This window comes from Malus sylvestris, chromosome 2, assembly GCF_916048215.2.
Source record: "Malus sylvestris chromosome 2, drMalSylv7.2, whole genome shotgun sequence".
Taxonomy (NCBI): Eukaryota; Viridiplantae; Streptophyta; class Magnoliopsida; order Rosales; family Rosaceae; genus Malus; species Malus sylvestris.
This window is the reverse complement of record NC_062261.1, coordinates 31688282-31709033: the sequence shown is the minus strand read 5'-3', so window position 1 is coordinate 31709033 and position 20752 is coordinate 31688282. Positions and strand designations below refer to the sequence as shown.

Genomic DNA, 20752 nt, shown 5'->3' with positions numbered 1-20752 from the left:
TAGAAAGGAAATGCCTCATTCGTTAACTTCCTCGACCGGAGACTTGGGGGACTCCTACCATATGCTACTGCACCTTGATACTCGGAAGTCTCATGACCACTCAGTGACTTGGATTTTTCAAGTCTCCAAACGAGAAGTTTTCCTCACTCGGGAAATTAAGGGAGCACTACCTCAACCTACATGCTTCACTCACAAAGCTTCAACATACAAGCTTTAACAAAAGGAAAAATTCAAAGAACTTAGTGAAGAAGGCCTTGGTGTATTTAACACAATATGTTGAAATGAAGCAAAGCTTGTTTATTGATATCTTCGATAAGTTACAAATATGTACATATACATGAATCAAAATAAACAAACAAGAGGGAGCATTCACAAAGGTTGCTTAGGAGAAGTCTCAGCAGTCGGCAAGCCCCAGAAAAAGAAGGCACCAGAGGGTGATTGTTCAGAGCCTCAGTACTAGGCAGAACCCCAGAAGGAGGAGGCACCGAAGGTTGATCATTTGAAGCTTCATTACGCGGTACAGCCCCAGAAGACGAAGGCAATAAATGCCTTTGGAACAAACCCACAAACCTCTGATGATCAAGTAAAATCTGACCATCAGATTCCTGCAGCTGGTCGAGCTTCCTCTTCATGTTTGTAGCATAGTCATGTGCGAGCCTGTGCAACTGTTTATTCTCATGCTTGAGCCCTTTGATCTCCTGTTGGAGACTTATCACTTCAGCCGCCAATGATTCAACTTGGCGGGTTCGAGCAAATAGGCGTTGGGCCATATTAGACACGAAACCTGCACACTGAACACTAAGAGCCAGAGAATCCTTAACAGCCAACTCATCAGACGGTTTGGAAAGTAGTCTGTTATCTTTGGGAGTGAGAAGGTTCCTGGCCACCACCGCAGTGGTCATATCATTCTTCATCATAGAGTCCCCAACGGTAAGAAGACCAGTAGGGGATAAGAAGGATGGGCGCCATATGTTGTCTTGAGAAGGCATAGCTGCCTCTTCACCAAAGTTCAAGTCAAAACGACGGTCGGATGGGCCAGACATTCTCAGAAATGATGAAGGAGAAATAAGGTGCAATAAATCTCTAAAGTAAGGGGAAAATTCCTACAAGCAATAACTCTCTGAATGAACTCCTTACACACAATTGGTGCCCTTATAAAAGATAGGGCAACATAGCCGTTAGTTCAAAAATCGAAGAAGCACCACTCTCCAGATTCTGAAGAGGCACCACTCTCCAGATTTCGAAGAGGCACCACTTTCCACACGCAACATCAGTTTCTCGGGTACCACAGATAACTTTGCCAAAGATCTTTGACAAAGTTTAGACACATAAATTTTGAAGGTCCAGCTACCCTACTATTACCCACAAGGGTAAAGGAACAAAACCACTGCTTGATAACTAGAAAGTCTCAATGTGTGTCAACCTTCGTGCTCCGTGGCAAGGCAGACTGGTAAAAATGCCCAACCTTTACTCACATTTGAGAAAACACTCCCAACAAGATTGCTTGTTCAACAATCGAAGAGGAACCACTCTCCGAATCTCGAGAGCCAGACTCCCAACAGGATTACTTTCTCAAAAATCAAAGAGGCATTGCTCTCCGAATCTCAAGATCTAGACTCCCAACAGGATTGCTTTCTCAAAAATCAAAGAGGCACTGTTATCTGATTCTCGAGAGCCAGATCCCCGACATGATTGCTTGTTCGAAAACCAAAGAGGCACCGTTCTCCGAACTTCGAGAGCCAGATTTCCTTGGATAAAGCTTGTCTGCAATCTTCACACGCAACATCAGCTTTCCAGATACCACAGAACATTTTTTCAAAGCGCTCTGACAAAGTTAAAACATGTGAAGCTTGCAGCTCCCATTACATTGCTATGACCAAGAAGGGTAAAGGAATAACATTATTACTTGCTCAAAAATCGAAGAGGCACCGCTCTCCGAATCTCAAGAGCCAAACTCCCAACAAGATTGCTTTCTCAAAAATCGAAGAGGCACCGGTCTCCGAATCTCGAGAGCCAGATCCCTGACAGGATTGCTTGTTCGAAAACCAAAGAGGCATTTGCTTTCTCAAAAATCGAAGAGGCACCAGTCTCGGAATCTCGAGAGCCAGATCCCCGACATGATTGCTTGTTCGAAAACCAAAGAGGCATCACTCTCCGAACTTCGAGAGCCAGATTTCCTTGGATAAAGCTTGTCTGCAATCTTCACACGCAACATCAGCTTTCTAGATACCACATACCACTTTTTCAAAGTGCTCTGACAAAGTTAAAACACGTGAAGCTTGCAGCTCCCACTACATTGTTACGACCAAGAAGGGTAAAGGAATAGCATTACTACTTGTTGTTAGGGAGACTCCTATATATGTCGACCTCCATCCTCCACGGACAGGCAGACCTGCAAAAATGCTCAACTCTTCCTCATATCTGAGAGGGCACTCCCAACGAAGCCTCTCAAAATACTCAACTTTCTTCCCCCTAATAATACCTATGCAAACCAGCCATACCAGAGCAAGAGTATCTCATATCATCAGGGTCAAAAGCAAGAGTATCCCATATCATGCTTTTTCCCTGTCTTTTCATTTGCCCTTGTTCTTACCTGCAAGACAAGGAGAAAAAAAGCAATCAGTCAGCACTTGGAATCAAGCTTCCAGTCAGGAATTGACTGCCTGGAACCTCTTGCCTGATTACTTACCTGGCATTGCTCTCGAGTACTCATCTTCAACATCTTATGCTTCCAGAAAAGACACCACATCTGCATGAGGAACAAATAGGGCAAGTGAGAAGGATACAAGGAAGCATGTGGAGACAAGCACAACAGAACACATGCCAATTCATCTATTACTTCGTCAACAGCAAAAGTATCCCATATCATCAAGGTCGAACGCACTCTTGATTTGGTGGACTTGTTTTGACCTTCAAATTCTTGAGTCGACCTTATACTCTGGAGGAAACCAGAAAACCCTCCAACCCAGTTCAAGAATAAGCCTGTGGAAAGTTACTTCTTCAAAAGAAAAAGTATCTCATATCATCTCTTCTCCATTTGCTTCTCCTTATCCTTGTTGCTGTTTACGACACAAGGAGAAAGAGAACAATCAACCGGAAGCCAAAGTCGAACCTCCAATCCAGGTTGCTTGCTTGGAAGTCTGATTGCTTACCTTGTATGTTACCTCTTTCGGCAAATCTCCTAACTCGGCGACTTGGGGGACTCCTACTATAGGGTTTTGTATCTCACTTGACCAAGCCCGAAACTACAAGTAAGCTTCAAGTGAAATTGATACATTACCTTGTGCATCATCATCGGTTAAAGATACCACCCCTGGATGGAGGAAAAATACTTCCAGAGAAGATGCCACATCTACATATGAGACACATAAGACAAGTGAAAATGATACCACACTTTGGTACTTAGAAGTTTTGTGATTACTTAATGGCTTGGATCTTGCAAGTCCCCAACCGATGAGCTTCCCTCACTCAAGAACTTAGGGGAGCACTGTTTGTACCATACTTGACCAATCCTGAAACTACTGAGCACTGGTCAACGTTATACCCTCAAAGACCCAGAAGAGTTTCCCTCTAACCAGGAAGCCAATCACAGCGCGACACGTGTCGACATCAGAAGCCAATCATAGCGCGACACGTGTCAACATCAGAAGCCAATCACAACACGACACGTGTCAATGTCAGAATGAAATTAGAAACTCTCTTATATAAATAGAGATCATTCTCTTACAATATTTCCTAATGTCATTTGTACTAAATCATTCACTAGTACTCACTAAAGGAGAGCTTGAACCTATGTACTTGTGTAAACCCTTCACAATTAATGAGAACTCCTCTACTTTGTGGACGTAGCCAATCTGGGTGAACCACGTACATCTTGTGTTTGCTTCCCTATCCCTATCCATTTACATACTTATCCACACTAGTGACCGGAGCAATCTAGCGAAGGTCACAAACTTAACATTTTCTGTTGTACCAAAGTCTTCACCGATTTTGTGCATCAACAAATGTGATTGACTCTTACAAGAGATTTTATAGTATGTTGTAGCAATATCATAATGATAGTACTCACTAAGGCAATTTATACCATCCATTGATATTGAGTACATAATTTATGTTTTACCCTTCGGGGGCTTACTTCAAGCAATTTGAATCCTTCAGGGATTTTCTACACTTCATGACACATTTTCCTTTGGAATTTATATAGAGCAATTTGCTCCCATGTATACTTGAGGGATTTACTTATGGAGATATGATGTGGGTGACTCACAACCCTTCGTATATAATTCTCCATTCATATGAACTCGTTTACAAGAGTATAATTAGTAACCTTGTGTCATATCATGTAAGTGTATTTCATTGTATTACAAATGCCTATATGTAACCTCATTGGTTCAACATATTTTGGCTATTCAAATATATATAGGTCCAGTTTTCCACGTTCTTACAAAATTGTAATGGAATTGCCTTTCTCCATTTTTGGCCAATAATTTTGTTGACAAAAAAGAACAAGACTCAATATCAACACAGCTCATTGAAGAATTTAGTAGCTACTTATAAAAACTAAAATTACCATTGGTTATCATCAATTTGTGATCCCATATTCTCATGTGCATGTGCATGTGCATGCATAAAAGCTTTTTATTTATTTGGATATCCATTGCCTCTTCAAGGGCATTACATTATCTCTTCCAGGATAGTCGTAATTTAGAGAATGCGGATCATAACCTCTTCTAGAGCGTTATAGAGCTTGGATTTTAATCTCCACTTTCGGGAGTTGAGTCATTGGAACCTATATGTCTATCATGCTCCATGCATGAGACATCAACATTCCCATGTCAGCGAATTGTCCTTTTTGGGACGTATATTCATGCGGCGACTGTCATGCTTTTGGCATGCAACAGTTATGCTTCGGGAATGCAATAGTTTAGTAGTGCCATATTCTTCTTCTTTCGAATGAATGAACATTTTGAATCTAAGGGTTTGCCACACTTTAGGCGTGCAACAGATAAATCATTTACTGCCATATTATTTTGTCCAATAGGGACATCATTCTTATAGGCACATTTGCAGCAAGTATATATGATTTCATCACTTTCGTTGCATCATTCAATTATTCTTACTTCATTTTCATATTGATTGCTTCGTGAATCAAAATAAGACAAATTATCTTCGCTCTTATGGAACGGTCTTTTTTTTATCATTCTTCTGGAATGATATTTTCTCATCGTTATTCTGGAACAATATTATTTTCTCCCCCTAATGGCGGGAAAACTATCTTATCAAAATCATAGTTCGCAAACTATGCGGTAAATATATCCCCAGTCAAGAGTTCCAAATGTTGAATGATAGATGGTGGATCGAATTCAACATAAATTCCTAGTTTGTATTGATGCCTTATTTTAATACGTTGTGGCAGTCTTACAGGCACATACATAACACAACCAAAAACTCATAAATGTTAATGTTTGGCTGGTGCCCAAACACGAGTTGTACTGAGAAATATTGATGGTTGGCAACTGGTCTCAACCAAACTTAATAATGAATTATGTAAAATGACATGTCCCTATGTCAAAACTGGCAATTTCATTTTCATGAGCAGAGCGCGGGTAATCAATTTCATCCGCTTAATAAATGATTTTGCTAAACCATTTTGAGTATGGACATAAGGAACTTCTGGTCCTTATTAAATAGTCTGTAGACTGAGACTCTTATGGCTTTTATTACAATTAAGTTGAGGCACTGTGGCACTTTAAACTTACGGTACTCATCAAGGAATTTCATGTCCTGATCTTCAGGATCAAGGGACTTCATGCCTGATCTTTTTGTATGATGGAACTTCGGGTCCAATCATTTTATATGATGAGGATCAAGAAACTACAGGTTCTGATCTGATCAAAGAACTTCAGGTCCAGTATGTACTTATTGTAACAAAAATAAGTATAATAAATAAATTAAAGCAATAAGCGGTAATTCCAGCCACAGTAAATAAATTGCATTTAAGTAAATAAAGCTTGTGACAAGGGCTTTAATTCAGCACCATTCACATAAAGCAAAACTTAAAGCAATAGGCGGTAAAACCGTCCATGGTAAATAAATTGCTTTTAAGTAAATAAATCTTGTGACAAGGGCTTTGATTCAGCATCATTCTCATAAATATCAAAGCTTTAAAGCAAAAGGGTAATAATTCTACCCACTGTAAATAAATTGCTTTAAATAAATAGAACTTGTGACATGTGCTTTAAACCAACACCATGCACATAAACATGCCAAAACAGAAAATGCAATGATTAAGTCCTCATCTTTTGCTTTTTGTTTTTCTTGGTCTGCCACTTCTTTTGCTGATTCCTTTTATTTTTATTTTTATTTCACAGTTCTGAAGTCATTTTGGTTAATCAGTAAATAATAGTAACAATAAGTTCCAATTGGTGTTCCTCCTCCGATCAGTTTCGAAAAAGTCGAAATAGTTCCCATAAGTTTTGGAGTTAAGAGCGTCTGCAACTTATGAGAAGATCAAACTGTTAGATTTAGTTCAAATTTTAGTATGATATGGATAAGAGGATACTGAATAACTTTCGTGAAAAAACAATTTCAATCTGAGCTACCGAAATGAAGTTTTGGTACTCATAAGGTGCCTGTCCAATTTTCTGCAGAAATTGGGAACTGGTTTGGTATTTCAGGTATCTGCAAAGATCGCACTGTTGGAATTTTCTAAAAATTTGATATGTTGTAGGTACTGGGCGGACGAACAACTTTGAAGAAGAAAGTATTTCAATCTGATGTCTGCAAGTTGGAGTTCCAAGGCTGTTTACATGGCTGTCAAATTTTCTAAGAATTTTGAGTCTGTACTCTTTTGCTTCTGCAAATGATGATATACAGTCATACAACAATATATATAGTTGCTTCAAGAAAATCAATTGTACTAGGATTTGAAGATGAAATGAAAAGATTTTCTTATCTGTGAGATTCCAGCTGAAGGAGGTGAATAGGATTTGTGGCGTTGTGCTTTCCACTGGCACGAGAGCTTCTCATGCTGATAACGTGTTGTAAAATCGACGGTGTGTGTAGTGGAATAAATAAACTAGACATAAAATTTATGAGGTTCCTTTACAGTCAGTGTGACTGAAGTACATCCTTGGGGCAGCAGTGATGCTTTCATTATAATCTGAAATAATAAAAGTACAAAGATAACTCTCTCCATTATCTCCTCTCCTCTTCCTCTCCTTTCTCTCTTCCTCTCCTTTTCTTCTTCCTTTCTTTTCTCTCCTTTTTCTTCCTTCCTATCTTTCCCGTGAGTCTTCCCACTTTGATGTTGTGTGGGGTTTGTATTTATGTAGAAAATGGGAGTAGTGTGTAGCAAGCTTCAGCAACCAAAAGGAAGGGCCAATTATTTAATTATTCGAGTGAACATCCACTATTCTACAACACTTCTAATATTATCGGGGTATTTTTGTGATAAATTTAAACGCTTGATAACAATAGGTAATTTCAGGGACATTAATTGCTCTAAACTGTCTACTTGAATATTTCACAATGATTGAGACCCGAAAAACTCGAGCCCATCTACAGTTTTTGCCGAGTCATATCTTTTGTCTCGAGTGTTATATTTGTCCGTTTTCGAGGAGTGTTGAGATGGGCTTGAGTTGTTGAGATGGGCTCGAACAATGAAAACAAGGCAAAGGTTTAAACATCTTTCTCATCCGATCCCAGAAGGAGAAACTGCTGTGGCATACTCAAAAGCAAAAGTGAGCAGCAAAAAAATAGTTTTCCCACACACGTCCTTGGATGTCTACCCCAAAGTTTTACAGACGTATCTCTAGTCATTTCCCACAACACATTTGCAATAACGAATGAATCCAGCTTATATGGAAATTACTTGTTATGACAGGGAACCCGCTGCTGCTTCCCAGATCGACATCAAGAACAAAGACCGGGAGGAACATTGTCTATTAGATGCATGAAATTGTAGCACATCATCCATTATTCATACACCATAAGACCAAATAGACATAAAACAAAGAACTACCAAAACGAAAACAAGGAATTATAACGTTATGACTCGAGCACAAGTTTGCAAACTAGCAAACTAACACACAAGTTCACATAGATCAGTAAGCCTAGAATAAGGGATGGAGCGCACAAGTTCACATATGTGGATCGTCTTTTCTTTTGTTATTGCTTGGACTACCAGATCGATAAATTCACTGCTTGAAATTATACATACAAGGGACTTACTGCTGCCTTCCAACAGTCATCTGATCGCCGTCAAGAAGAGAAAGGCTCCCCACACAAATGGTTCCATCGAAGCGAGTTGGCAGACCACAAATTCCGACTTGTTTGGCTCTCTTTTTCTTTAAATCACACCAAAAAATGGTAGTCCGCTCTATATTCACAAGAACAACCATTTCACCCTTCTTTGAGAACACCAAAGGTTTGCAATATCTGTTGCCATAAGGCATACCTCCATTCTCAAAAGAATACAGCAAGGTCCAAGATTTTGTAACTCCGTATTCCTTCATAATCCAAATATCACATTTTGGCCAAAACTGCTGAACACAAATACATAGAGAGCCTCCCAAGACCTCCAAACCCATCATAAAATTGTCATCCTCATCCCCCATCGGGGTGCCAAACTCCATATACTTCTCACTGGCAAGATCAAGGGATACAATTTTGCATCGATTTTTATCTGAATCTGATTTCCGCATCAAACAACTCATAGCACCGTTCAAAAACACCACATCGCCCGTCTGCACATAGAAACCATCGCAAGGCAATTTTGGGATCCTTTTCCATGAGTTGAATTTTAGGCTATAAAGACTGACTTGAGAACTCATAGTGGCATCATCCCCCCGATTAAAATTCAAAATTGCCAAAATTTTATAATCGTGATTAGCTGAATCGTACCCGAATCCATATTCAGGGACCCCGAATGAGGATGGCCGCTGCAGAATCTCAAAGGTTGGGAGAGGAATCTTCTTGAACTTTTGAATTGACGGGTTCCACAAAGCAAGATTCTTACGCATTCCGTTGTGAACGCAAACCACACCATTAATTGAGCAGCCCAATATCTCAGTATAGTCGTCAGGGCATTTCAACGGCTGCTCAATTTTGACGACTGGCCCGAAAGTTTCACTGTCGTCGAAAGCCAATGAAAAGAAATTTGATGGGCGAGAGCCATCTTCCGACTCGAGTAAAATGGTGCGAAAAGAATTGGTTTGGATGGAGCGTTGAAGATGAGCCTCGATGAAGCGGTGGTGGCGGATGAGGGCATTCCAAGCTTTGGAAACGCAGAGGAACCGAATCAAATCCTTGGGCGGAAGGCGTGATAGGATGTCGAACAGTATCTCCGGTGGGAAGTCTGACATTGACTTCTGGGATTAGGGTTCGAACTTCTGAGGTGATTTGTGCGGTTTGGGTTCAAAATTTGTCCTCTGTGTTCCGCCAGAAGTTGAAACTTTAAAAATGGAGCAACAATTGGAAGAAATCAGATCCGGAATTTGTGTTGAGGATGGAGGAACAGCAATGTGAAGAAATCAGATATGGAATCTGGATTCAGGGTTAGCTCCTACCAGGTGAACTCTGCTTTGGGAGTAAAGGACTAAATTGCGTACTTCTTGTTTATTTTATTTTATTAATATTCTTTGTATATATTTACTGTTAGATTAACCTAATAATAGATCCTACTAGAAATTATGCCCGCACGTTGCTGCGGGAACCAACTATTTCAAACATAACCGGATGTATAAAACACATTTAGGTTGAATAAATTGAAGACAATTATGAACAAACAGAGGGATACATGAGTGAATGAGGCTGGTAAGATAAGCAGTTTTGCTTTTATACACATTTAAGTGAGTTGGCATATAAACACATTGCACAATGAGTGGGAAGAAACTGTATGTGATTGATTAGAAAGAGATGGTTTCCAAAAAAATTTTGTTTACTTAAGAAACAAAAGAAACATTTAGTTCACGCATATAACATGTGTCATGCGATGTAGGCAGGTTATTCAACAGGAAATATAAAATAGAAAGTGTTGAAGACTTGTTGAAGTAGCTGATAAGAAATTGAAGAAACAGAAGTAAGCTGCAGTTTACACTTATTTTGAGCTTGCAGTTAAGACTGCAAAATATATATTCTGCAACCTACAAACCTCACTTAGCAGTTAGCAAAACATAGGAAAAGTGGTGTTTGAGCAAGTAAGTCGTCAACCATAGATGTTAAAACAAAAAAATATGCAGCATAGTGTGTAGCATTTGATCACGGAGAGCATGGATGTTCACTTTTTGTTGTGGTTGTTTGGTCTGTGCGAGGTTTTTTGCTGTGAATGAAGGCAAAATTGATAAGGGTAAAGATAATCATGATAGTTATGGAAAAGAGTGAAAGAGTGGACACCTTTTGATGATTGCAAACATATAACCAAGAGAAGGAAGTACGGTTAATAAGATTGACAGATGAGAGCATTAGTCGGAAGGAAAAGTTTACCTGGCAGATGTGAATGGTTGATCAGGGAACAACGTTTTTTTTCGAAGTCTTAGTGGCTGCAATTGATCGGAGTTGTTGATCCAATGGTTGGGAAGGCGTGAATAGGGCTGGAGTGACTTGATTGATAATTGTTTTTGCTATGGTGGGAGCGGGCGTTTGTGGTTTGATTGAGGGGATTGCTGGCTCGGACAGTGCTTTATCTTCAAGCAATCCGTGAACGATGAAATCTGTCTTTCCGAAGTTGATGTTCTGATTTCCAAAAGAGACTTGAAATGTTTTTGATTGGCCCACCAAATTTGCAAGAATTGGTGGCGCCACAAAAGGATCCTCATATCCTTCTTGCATCACCAAAGTGTGGCAAGAAACATGAACTACTTTTTCTGCATGCCTTCCTATTATGAGGAAATTGTGTTGATTCGTCTTATCTTCCACAATAACATCAATTTTGAACCTGTGCAAGAGGAGGATATTCTTGTGTTAGACAACCATGACTACTAATATCAACTTTGTAAGCAATGTAGAAAATGCATTAGAATTATCGTAATGCAGGGTATGCATGAATAGCATGGACAGAAAGACATATAGATCGTTTAGATGGATATCACTCAAGATGAATAAGCTGTGGAAACTAAAGAGCATTTATTGAAAAGTTTTAGTTAACAAAATCTGTAACAACAAAATATACAACATTTGTTAGCCAATTTTATAAAACCAAAACAGAAACGGAAACAATGGTTCCCAAAGTTTACAACTTAAACTCCATAGTTGCAAGGGTCACACATCAGTCAAAGTATAGTGGGGATGAAGACTACCCCAAAGTTAATTGCATGCATGCATTGAGATTGTGAACCAAAGATCAATTAAGGCATCACAGTGATTGTAAAAGAATATGCCGGCTAGATAAACGTCAATGTTTGTGCTTTTACATGAAAGTGAATTGAAGATGTTGTAAATTTAACCATCAAGTATAAATAGTCTTTTTATAAAGTTGAAAGGGATATGTAACGGTAGGTTTGTCACATGTTGAAATTTGTTGCTGCATAGAATATTATAAACATAAAAACATGATTTTGTATGAATTTCATAACCATCAAAAATAAAAAATGGAGTCAGCAAATTAGTATAAGGAATGGATGAAAAATAGATGCGAAAGAATATTACCATGGTTCGGGTAAATATTCAATAAACCATGTTCATTGCACTCAAACGATCCAGAGGTGTTTTTAACAGCTTTATGGCAGGATGGACAGCTTGTACCACCAGCCCCTGCCTAAATCAAATCCAACAACAGTCGCTTGGCATGTGAAACTTTCATTCTGTTATTGAGTCACAGGTTTTCAAATCATTAAACATATATAATCGTCATTTTGCAAAGATGGAGCATAAGCAAATAAAGAAAGAAATCAAGAAGCAGCCAAGGAAGATGCAGCAATTTTTTTTCTTGTAAAAAAGAAGAGGTAACTTTTGTTAACATGTCGATGATGAGAGACTAACCTTGTGCAATGCAGGATCAAGTAAAAGTAAGTAGTTGATTGTATAAGGATCCCTGAACCAAACATTATATGGATTAGTGTCCAACTTGACTAAAATATGTTTATTCTTATTTTGGCACTTGATTCCATTGGAATGACATATATAGAAATTAAAAAGAAAGTCAAATACCCATAACTAAAGGAAACAACAGAGTAATTATAAAGATTGCAGGAGCCCCTTAGAAGATAATCCAACCAGTTTATTTTGGTTTACAAACAGAGAGAGCAAGAAATTTTCAAAAAAATAATAGAATTAGATAGACATTATTTAAACCCAAAAAAAAAAAAAGTACTATTGGACCTTTGGACAATCAGAGGTGATAGAGACAATCAAGAATGAGAAACAAAGCATGGGACAAACGTATAATATAAGATCCTATCAATAGGCGTGCACCAGCCAAAGGTAAGCTGATATTTCTTTCTTTTCAAATGGCTGCCATATTATTGTTTTTATACATGTCCATGGATTATATAACATCCTATCAAATTTATTTTTCCTTTTACTATTTCTAGTTCCTTGATGGGTTTCGTTCCTTCATGTTTTGTATTTGCAGTTCCTTTCACTACGTTTAAGATGACGTCTTCTTATATTCCTCTAGAAGAATCATATTTGCAACATCGTTTGTCATTCCTGAAGAAAAAGGGAAATACCAATCTTAAAAAAGGAAAAAATTCTAGTGCCAAGACTTACATGTTGATGGGGAGTACTGATCCAACAGGGATTATGGAAAAGGATAAAATATATGTCAAATGTTCAACGATTGATATCCAGTGTTTTCAAAATTGGTCGCAATCTCACCCCATAAGGTCACCCTCACAGTTTCACCCCTGTAATTTATTTAAAAGTTAGCAGTTAGCACGGTGCGATGTGAAAATAATAATAAAAATTTAAAGCATACAGAAATCACCTGATATTTTCTAGATTAAGATTTCTCTTTTTTGCAATTCTTGTGTGTTGGATAGTCAACTCTTCAATCAGCTGCACAACCGTCAAGCAACCAAATATATCTACGGATGATATTCATCAGTGGGAATCGGTGTGCACGGAAGGCAACAAAAAAATTAAAATGATTGTCTTGGTTTATGAAGCAGTGCTTAAAATAAAATTTGTTACCTGTGAGTTTAACATCCCTATCTATTCTTTCGTAAAGATGTTCCAAGTTCAATCAAATTGAACCATTGCATCGGAATCCCTTGCGTTGTTTGCTGAACAGGAACGATTGTGGTCTTATGATTTAACTCAATGATCGCAGCATGAGGTACAACCTTGTTTGACGCCCTATTGTGAACAACACAGTTTTTGTTGATTTCGTATGCATCACCGACCCTCAGATGGTCCAAAAAAGATTGAACATCTCGAGCATTTGTTGTTACATGAATCGCATCCCCCTTTCAGAAGGAGGAAATCAAAAATAAGACATAATACTAAATGAGCAGGAAAGATTTAGCATAGACGACGATACAATCACTCAAACAGTTAAGATAGGATGGTTGTTTTTACAGAGATAGCATGTAAGATCACATGCAAGATATCGGCATCCATCAGAGCAATGTTGTAAAAAGAAATTTAGCTTAATTTGCAGAGGCACGAAAAAAAAATTTAAATTAAGGAATAGAACGGTTGATAGTTGATAATCTGATGGCACGTGTTGTTTGTTTAGTTAAAAAAGGATTTGAAGCAGAAAATGCATCGGAACCTAATCCCTGAAACCCTTTCTCTCGGACACCCCATACCACAGAAAATGCATCTGAACTTTAGTTTATAAAATCGCAGGCTGCCTTCTCCCTTCCTACCTTTTAACAATTCACCAGTAAGATTATCTAAATAAAAACTTATATCTAGCAAATCCAGTGATGAGTTCACAGAAGCTGTAATGAAAGCTTATATTGAGAAAGAATGAAAAGCCGTCTTTCAACAACTTGAAACCAAAATTTAAGTGAATGGCCTAGTAACTAAGGTTATTGAACATGATTAACTATCCACAATATGACAACTATCCGCAACCCTCAACCTTGTAACCTGAATCAAGCTGGTTTCACACATACCAATAGAAAACCAAAATATCAATGTTTGGGGAAGTTACCTTATTTGAAATACCACTAAAAAACAGAGTATACTTTTAGGCAAATATTGTTTAAACACCCAAACATAATTCATGATATGTGCCAAAAAGAAAATACCTCTCGATTAGATTTCTTTCGTTCACGAACTTTCTCCCTAACAAACTCCTGAGATAGAACCAAAAAAGAAAATAAGTCACAAATGGTGCAAGTAGAGGGGAAGGAGGCAGAGAAAAGTAGGAATTTATGAGTACACTACTCCTGTTTTAGGTTCCCTATAAGGATGCTAACTTCATCATATAGGACCACCGTTAAACGCATTTCTTTCTGAAATTAAATTAAGAAAAAAGTTTGACACTCACATGCCACAACACATCAATGAAAGCTAAATTATCCCCATCTTGAATCTTTTATAAAACAAAGCACCAAGAAAATTTTAACAATAAATTTTTCAAACAAAAAACAAAACGATGAAAGAAATTTCAACATAGGCTTGTTTCAGACATTAACATCTTACTTTGAAATTTCTCCCACGGAATGAGACTTTAGTGTTCATTGACAGTCATTGTAGAGTAAACATTAGGTGGATAACTCTTTGACTATGTCATTAGACAACTACAAAAGCTTACTTTCCATAAGCTTGTAACTTACAAATTTCAAACTACATGTATCATTTGTGTCTCCTCGGCTTTGATTCTGTAATCATGTTTACGAATGAAACATTAACCAAAACCAAAAAAAACAAAAATGTGACGCTCTCTCTCTCTCTGTGTGGCTTTCTTATAACACAAAAATATCCCTAATTAGAGCATGCCACACACCAACACATTGCTATTATAGAAGTATTTTTCTTAGTGGCAAGTATTATACTCTCATTTGGCCAAGAGGATATGAAATTGGTTGAGTATACTGTTCTAGCCATTTGGATCAATAAGCTCAAGTTTGTATTGTACAAAACCATAAGTACTCAAGACATATGAAATCCAATCTTTCACTTTACAAATAACATATGGGTAAAATAATAGCACAGAAGAAAAGGAAAGAAATAGAAGGCTTTAGAACACGAATATACCTGAGGTGCTGAAATATGGAGCTGAGGAAATGTTTTCTTCTTATTTTGAGGGAAGAAAAATGCAGCTTTGAATTTGGACCCATTTTCTTAACCAGTGGTTCCTATAACTCATATATAATTTTAGTGTCATTCAAAATCACAAATACCTCAGATGAATTGAAAAACTGCAGAGATTAGTTTCATGAATACATAATGAAGCAGAAAGCCATAGTTAATCTAAAAAGAGGGTTTAGTTAATCTAAAAAGAGGCATACACATACTACCAATCCTTCGAATGTTCTCTGCACGATGTTCTGCTTTAAAACTAAGGTGCAATTCAAGCCATGCCTGACATTGTCCCCATCAAGAATGTACAACAGCTTCCCCTGCGGTACAAACTCCCACTCAAAGCACACGCCACCGTGCTCTTCCCTGAACAAACTAAATAAATTATACGCAAGTAATGAGCAACTTTCTTTTGGCACATAGTCTAAGTTCATACTTAACCTTTAGCATCGTTCAATCATATACTACCAGTATGATGACCCAGGTATGACTCTAATTTACATCTGTTCTTATAAAAAAGTTTATATACATAAATTTCAATATGTCAATCCAGCCGATGTATATTTCATTCAAATTGTTGCATATTGCAATCAAGGCTCATTAACAATAGAAAATTCAACGATTTGTCAAAAAGGTGTAAGAATCAAATCTGTTTATCAACAATGACACAGTCAAGACCTGTAGTTGAGGATCATGTCCGATGCTTTTTGTGACCCACATCCTGCAAACTCTGATCTGGAGTTTGCTCCCTGGTTGGTAGGGCTTCAGAAGACGAATCGGCATCAGCTCCATCAATCTAGGGAAAATAAAATTTCAAAGCAAATTAAATTCAACATTGAATAAGGTAATTCATTAAAGAATAGCATAGCCATATTTCAAAAAATAAATAAAAGCACATAGCGTTAATATAAATGTATACCGTGATGCAAATGTTTCAAAACATCTTTGTAAACGATGTTTTTTTGTATAACCGTGAGGCATGTCAGCATTGTGAGCAATAACAATTTTGAGACCTTTTGCTGAGGTGACCCTGGACAACGCAACATATAGTTGTCCATGAGAAAAAACAACTTGTGATAGAAACAGGCCGACAATTTTCAAGGATTGTCCTTGACTTTTGTTGATTGTCATCGCATAACAAATTTTTAGAGGGAATTGTCGTCTTCGTAGAGTGAAGGGATATTTATGTTGCGATGATTCAATAATGATCCTGGGGATATATACTATTTCGCCAATGTTACTTCCCGTCATGATTTTTGCTTGTACAACTCTGTCGTTCAATTGTGTTACAACCAATCGTGTTCCATTACACAACCCCCCAATTTAATTTAAATTTCTTATCAACATCACTGGGGCACCAACTTTTAAAGCCAACTTGTGGTGCGGCAAACCAGGTAAATCAAGTTGGTTTAGAAATTCTATTGGATAAAGCACATCTAAATTTCAGAATTTTCTGTTGCAGAAGACACCGAATCAAAACTGAGATGAGTACGGCTTTCGCCGGGCACCATACCTAACACAAAATCGTTTATTTCAGTGGCTGTATCATTTCGTGGTGTCACAATAGCTCTTTCTTTTAGATATGACACATCTCGGAAATTTGTTGTGAAATTTGTATACACAGCTGAAACCATGGATTTGATGGGATCTTCATCAAAATGGATAAGGAATTGTTTTGGAATTTCGACCCAGGAGCTTTCTTCATCAACTGAAGATATAGATCTAGCAACAGTACCATTTCCAATATGTAATATCCACTTTGCAAAATAAGTGAGTTCTTTTTTTTCCACTTCGTTTAGACCTGTTTTCGAAAGCCTCATGTTTTGCTTTAGGAAAAATATAGTTAAATAGGACCAAAGGTATGAACTCGTCAATGAAGCTTGAACAATGTCAGGAACACTTCCGCTTAGAACAACAGGAAGAATTTGCTTGAAATCACCTCCGAAAAGAATTGGTTTACCTCCAAATGGCAAATGGTCAAAGCCTGGTTTTGACCCTTTAAGAACATCACGAAGAGATCTATCAAGAGTTTCAAAACATTGTTTATGATTCATGGGGGCTTCATCCCAGACAATAAGAGCAGCTTCAGTGATTAGTTTTACAAGATGAGTCCCTTTTTTAATCTCACAAACAGAACAATCTGTGAGGTTGATAGGAATTTTAAATCTAGAATGAGTTGTTCTTCCACCAGGAAGCAAGAGGGAGGCAATTCCAGATGAAGCCACCGCTAAAACAATTTGATTTTGGGATCTAATTCTAGCTATGATGGTGGTCCACAAAAAAGTCTTGCCTGTCCCACCATGACCATGCACAAAAAATAAGCCAGATCTGTTGTTGTCAATCGTGTCTATGACGCTATCATAAACTAATTTTTGCTCCTTGTTTAATTGGCCGATCAGAAGTGAGTGCTCTTGTTTTAGTGAGTTAGCATTGTAATTTAACTCTTCTCTCAAACTCCTATTCTTCAGTCTATCCATCATTAGATTGTTCGGTTGTGGCATGTGATATTTTGATAAAGAAGTATTCGAAGTTGTTAACAACTTTTCTAACTCATACAAAAGAGAATTTCTAAGTTCATCCTGGTATTTAGAAACATCTTGCAGGCCAAAAACGTTAAGCATGTTTCTGGAAATGTCATCGCACATGGACTTCCAATGCGCTTCAAACAAAGTTAATGGATCAACAACATTGCAAAAGAGCACCAATGTGACAAACAACTGCCTCAATTGAAAAGATGACGCAGTGATAACTGCTTCTAACATAGCACTATTCCATTCCCTATCATCTCCCAATAAACCAAGGGATGTACATGCAGCTTGGAATGTGGGTTCAAGAACGTCTTTGACAGTCTTTAAATGGTCAAAACTAAAGCTGCCTTTCTGGTAGTTAAGCAACAACCTCAAATAGTATAATTCACCAGCAGCAGGGTGAACATACGCAACCCTACCCAAAGATCTACCTTGTTTTCTACGGCTCTATTGTTTCCTATCATTTTTCCAAACATACTTGGTAGGAAATTCAACGTAAGATAACTTACGTGCATCAGAGTCTTGGACATTGGTTTCAAACCGTTGTGTTAACATTGTTCTTTCGAGATTAGGGTTGTTGATAACATAGTTGAGATCATCGATCTCTCTAAAAACAACATTTTGGTCAAATGGAAGGTGAACAGACAATCTTTCAACCGATGGTTCCCTAAAATGAATGTGAAACTGTAACAATCTCCAAACAGCTTCGTAAGGGCATAAATATCTACAATTTAAATAAGCCACAACCTCATCAAACTCTTTATCCTAAAAAACAGCTCTAGCTCGATCAACGCCTTTAGTTATGTACTTAAAAAGATATTTGATGAGTGTTGATTGAGAGCATGATTCAACATTTATATGCGCTTGATAATTCAATAATAGCTCACGATTGTAAGGGACAACAAATGCATTATCAAGCTTGATTCCGTTTTTCAGAACAAACAGATTTTCTATATCTCGACACTTATAAGCAACGAAACCATCATCCGAAAAAGTGGTTTCACTTGTGAAAGGTTTTGGAAATTTTTTTGAACATTTGTTTTCTTTCATGCATGGTGAAAATCGATTTGCAAGACCACATGGCCCATGGATCATGTACTACGAAACTGCATCATACCCAACTTGGTCAGAATCTTTATCAGGAAGCTCAGCCAAAATAATAGAATCAACATCGTAGGGAGAGTGACATTTATAATGTTTGTTCACCCAGAGCAAGATATGACAATGAGGAAGACCCCGTTTTTGGAACTCCACTGTGTAAATCACTGTTTTTAAATAAAGAATGCAAAGACATCAAAACAAAACGATTTAAATATGCAATGAAAAGATAGATAAAGAAAGAAAGGGAAAAAATTGGCCAAGAGCGATTAACTAACCAGATTCGACATCGCCAAAAGGTTTCCCTGATTTGATGAATTTAATCATATGATTAAGCTTTGCTTTAAAAATTCTGGAGACTATATCAGGCTTGTCTTCAGCTCTACAACCAGGTTTATCACGCATATCTTCAATAATTTCAGGCCATTTAGCATTGCAGGTGAAAGTGATAAATAAATCAGGATTTCCAAAGTGACGGCATATGGCCATTGCATCCTGATAATTATTTATCATATATCTAACGCTGCCAGTAAACGAAGTTGGCAAAATGACTCTCTTGCCAACAGCAGAACTGCTTGTATTTCTTGCTTTCATTTTCTGTTCTTAAAGAATCTTGATTTGCCTTGATGAAATCTAACCTGTCTTCTTCAAGTGTGGCATATGCATCAACTAAATATTGCTGAAATAATCTGCCACCTTTCAACAGGGTATCATTGTGTCCTGGTCTATCCTGAATTTGATAAGCCATAAACGCTCTCATTGAAACTCCCCCAGTCTTTGGTTTTTTCCCTTTATAATCTGGATTCCAAGGAAGGCCTTTCTTATACCCATCTTCACCGTAGGGGAAAAGAAGAGGATATTGTAATGCCATGTATTTAGGATGTAACTTTGTGATTCTTTGTAGGCCATTCGTCCTATGCTCCACAATGATATCTCTTTCAGTGTGGAATTCGCCAATATCCTCAACTATCAAGCCACCTATCTCGTCAGACACGGGCAAATTATATTGTGCATCATGATTGCCTTGCGCACCATATAAACGCAAACACAAATGACTTGTGGACCCTTCATCAATCATATCTTTGGCGAGCCTAAAAAGCTTAACGACCTTATTACACTCGTCTAGCATTTTAATGAGGCCATCAACAACATGATGGTCGAGTTTTTCAACCGCTTCTGATCCACCAAAACAACCAATACGATTACTGACTTCATTCTGAGTGTCATGAATGTACAGTTGTGCAAATTTAGGATTTTCGCCCTCCAGAGGCAATAAAGAACCCATCAAATGATGCACTTGACCATTTATCTTAAAAACATAAGGACCCCGACCCTTGTTGATTGATGCATCGACTTTGGCTCCCATTGATGTTAACGCCATCATTGAATTATACGATCTAACATTTGTTTTAAATTGCAAGCAGCTTTGCGAATTTTTGGGATTCAACAAATGATCCAGATAAGGAGGTGTGGGTTTAACACGTGGGAATTTTACTTTTTGACTCATGCAACACGCGGTGAACTGCGGGGTAGAAGTAGATGGAACATTCTTTGCGGACTGTTCTGTAGACCAAAACAGAGCACTACAGTATTGACATTGGCAATTTCTTAAGCCAAAATCAACATATTCTGGATCAATCCCTATAAAAACAAAGATTAATAGAAGCAGCCATCAAATCAACAACCTTAATTTAACTGATGGAGAAAAGTGAACTTCTGAAATTAGCGAGAAAATGAGAACAGAGTTCTGTCGAAAGATTGCATACTCTTTCTTTTTTTTTTATAGTTGGCTTGCCCGGTTATTAGTGGGTTCATGCCAGAATGATTGGTTTGAGCATCAACAGCTAACAGACTCTGCACATTTGCACGATCAGCAAGAAAAGGCGACACAGAAATCTGATTAGAACTTGTCCCAGGTTCGAAATGTGGGC

The 20752-nt window shown here is 37.8% G+C and overlaps 3 protein-coding genes across 3 annotated transcripts in view; all 3 read right to left on the bottom strand.

Annotated features, from left to right (window-relative positions):
- Positions 1-9624, bottom strand: part of LOC126582596 (F-box protein CPR1-like) — a 30831-nt gene extending 21207 nt beyond the window's left edge. Inside the window, exon 1 of the mRNA XM_050246765.1 lies at positions 8959-9624. Within this exon, the coding sequence (XP_050102722.1) occupies positions 8959-9365 (407 nt within the window). The 5' untranslated portion in view covers positions 9366-9624. The remainder of the gene's footprint in view (positions 1-8958) is intronic.
- Positions 1-20752, bottom strand: part of LOC126582684 (ribonuclease H2 subunit A-like) — a 58114-nt gene that overhangs the window by 19424 nt on the left and 17938 nt on the right. The gene's annotated exons all lie outside the window — the stretch shown is intronic.
- Positions 13932-15644, bottom strand: LOC126582747 (uncharacterized). Its single transcript, XM_050246930.1, has 4 exons — positions 15414-15644; positions 15151-15251; positions 14199-14235; positions 13932-14047 (listed from the first exon to the last, which is right to left on the bottom strand). The coding sequence occupies exons 1-4, from the start codon at positions 15627-15629 to the stop codon at positions 14012-14014; spliced, it is 390 nt and encodes a 129-aa protein (XP_050102887.1). The 5' UTR covers positions 15630-15644; the 3' UTR covers positions 13932-14011.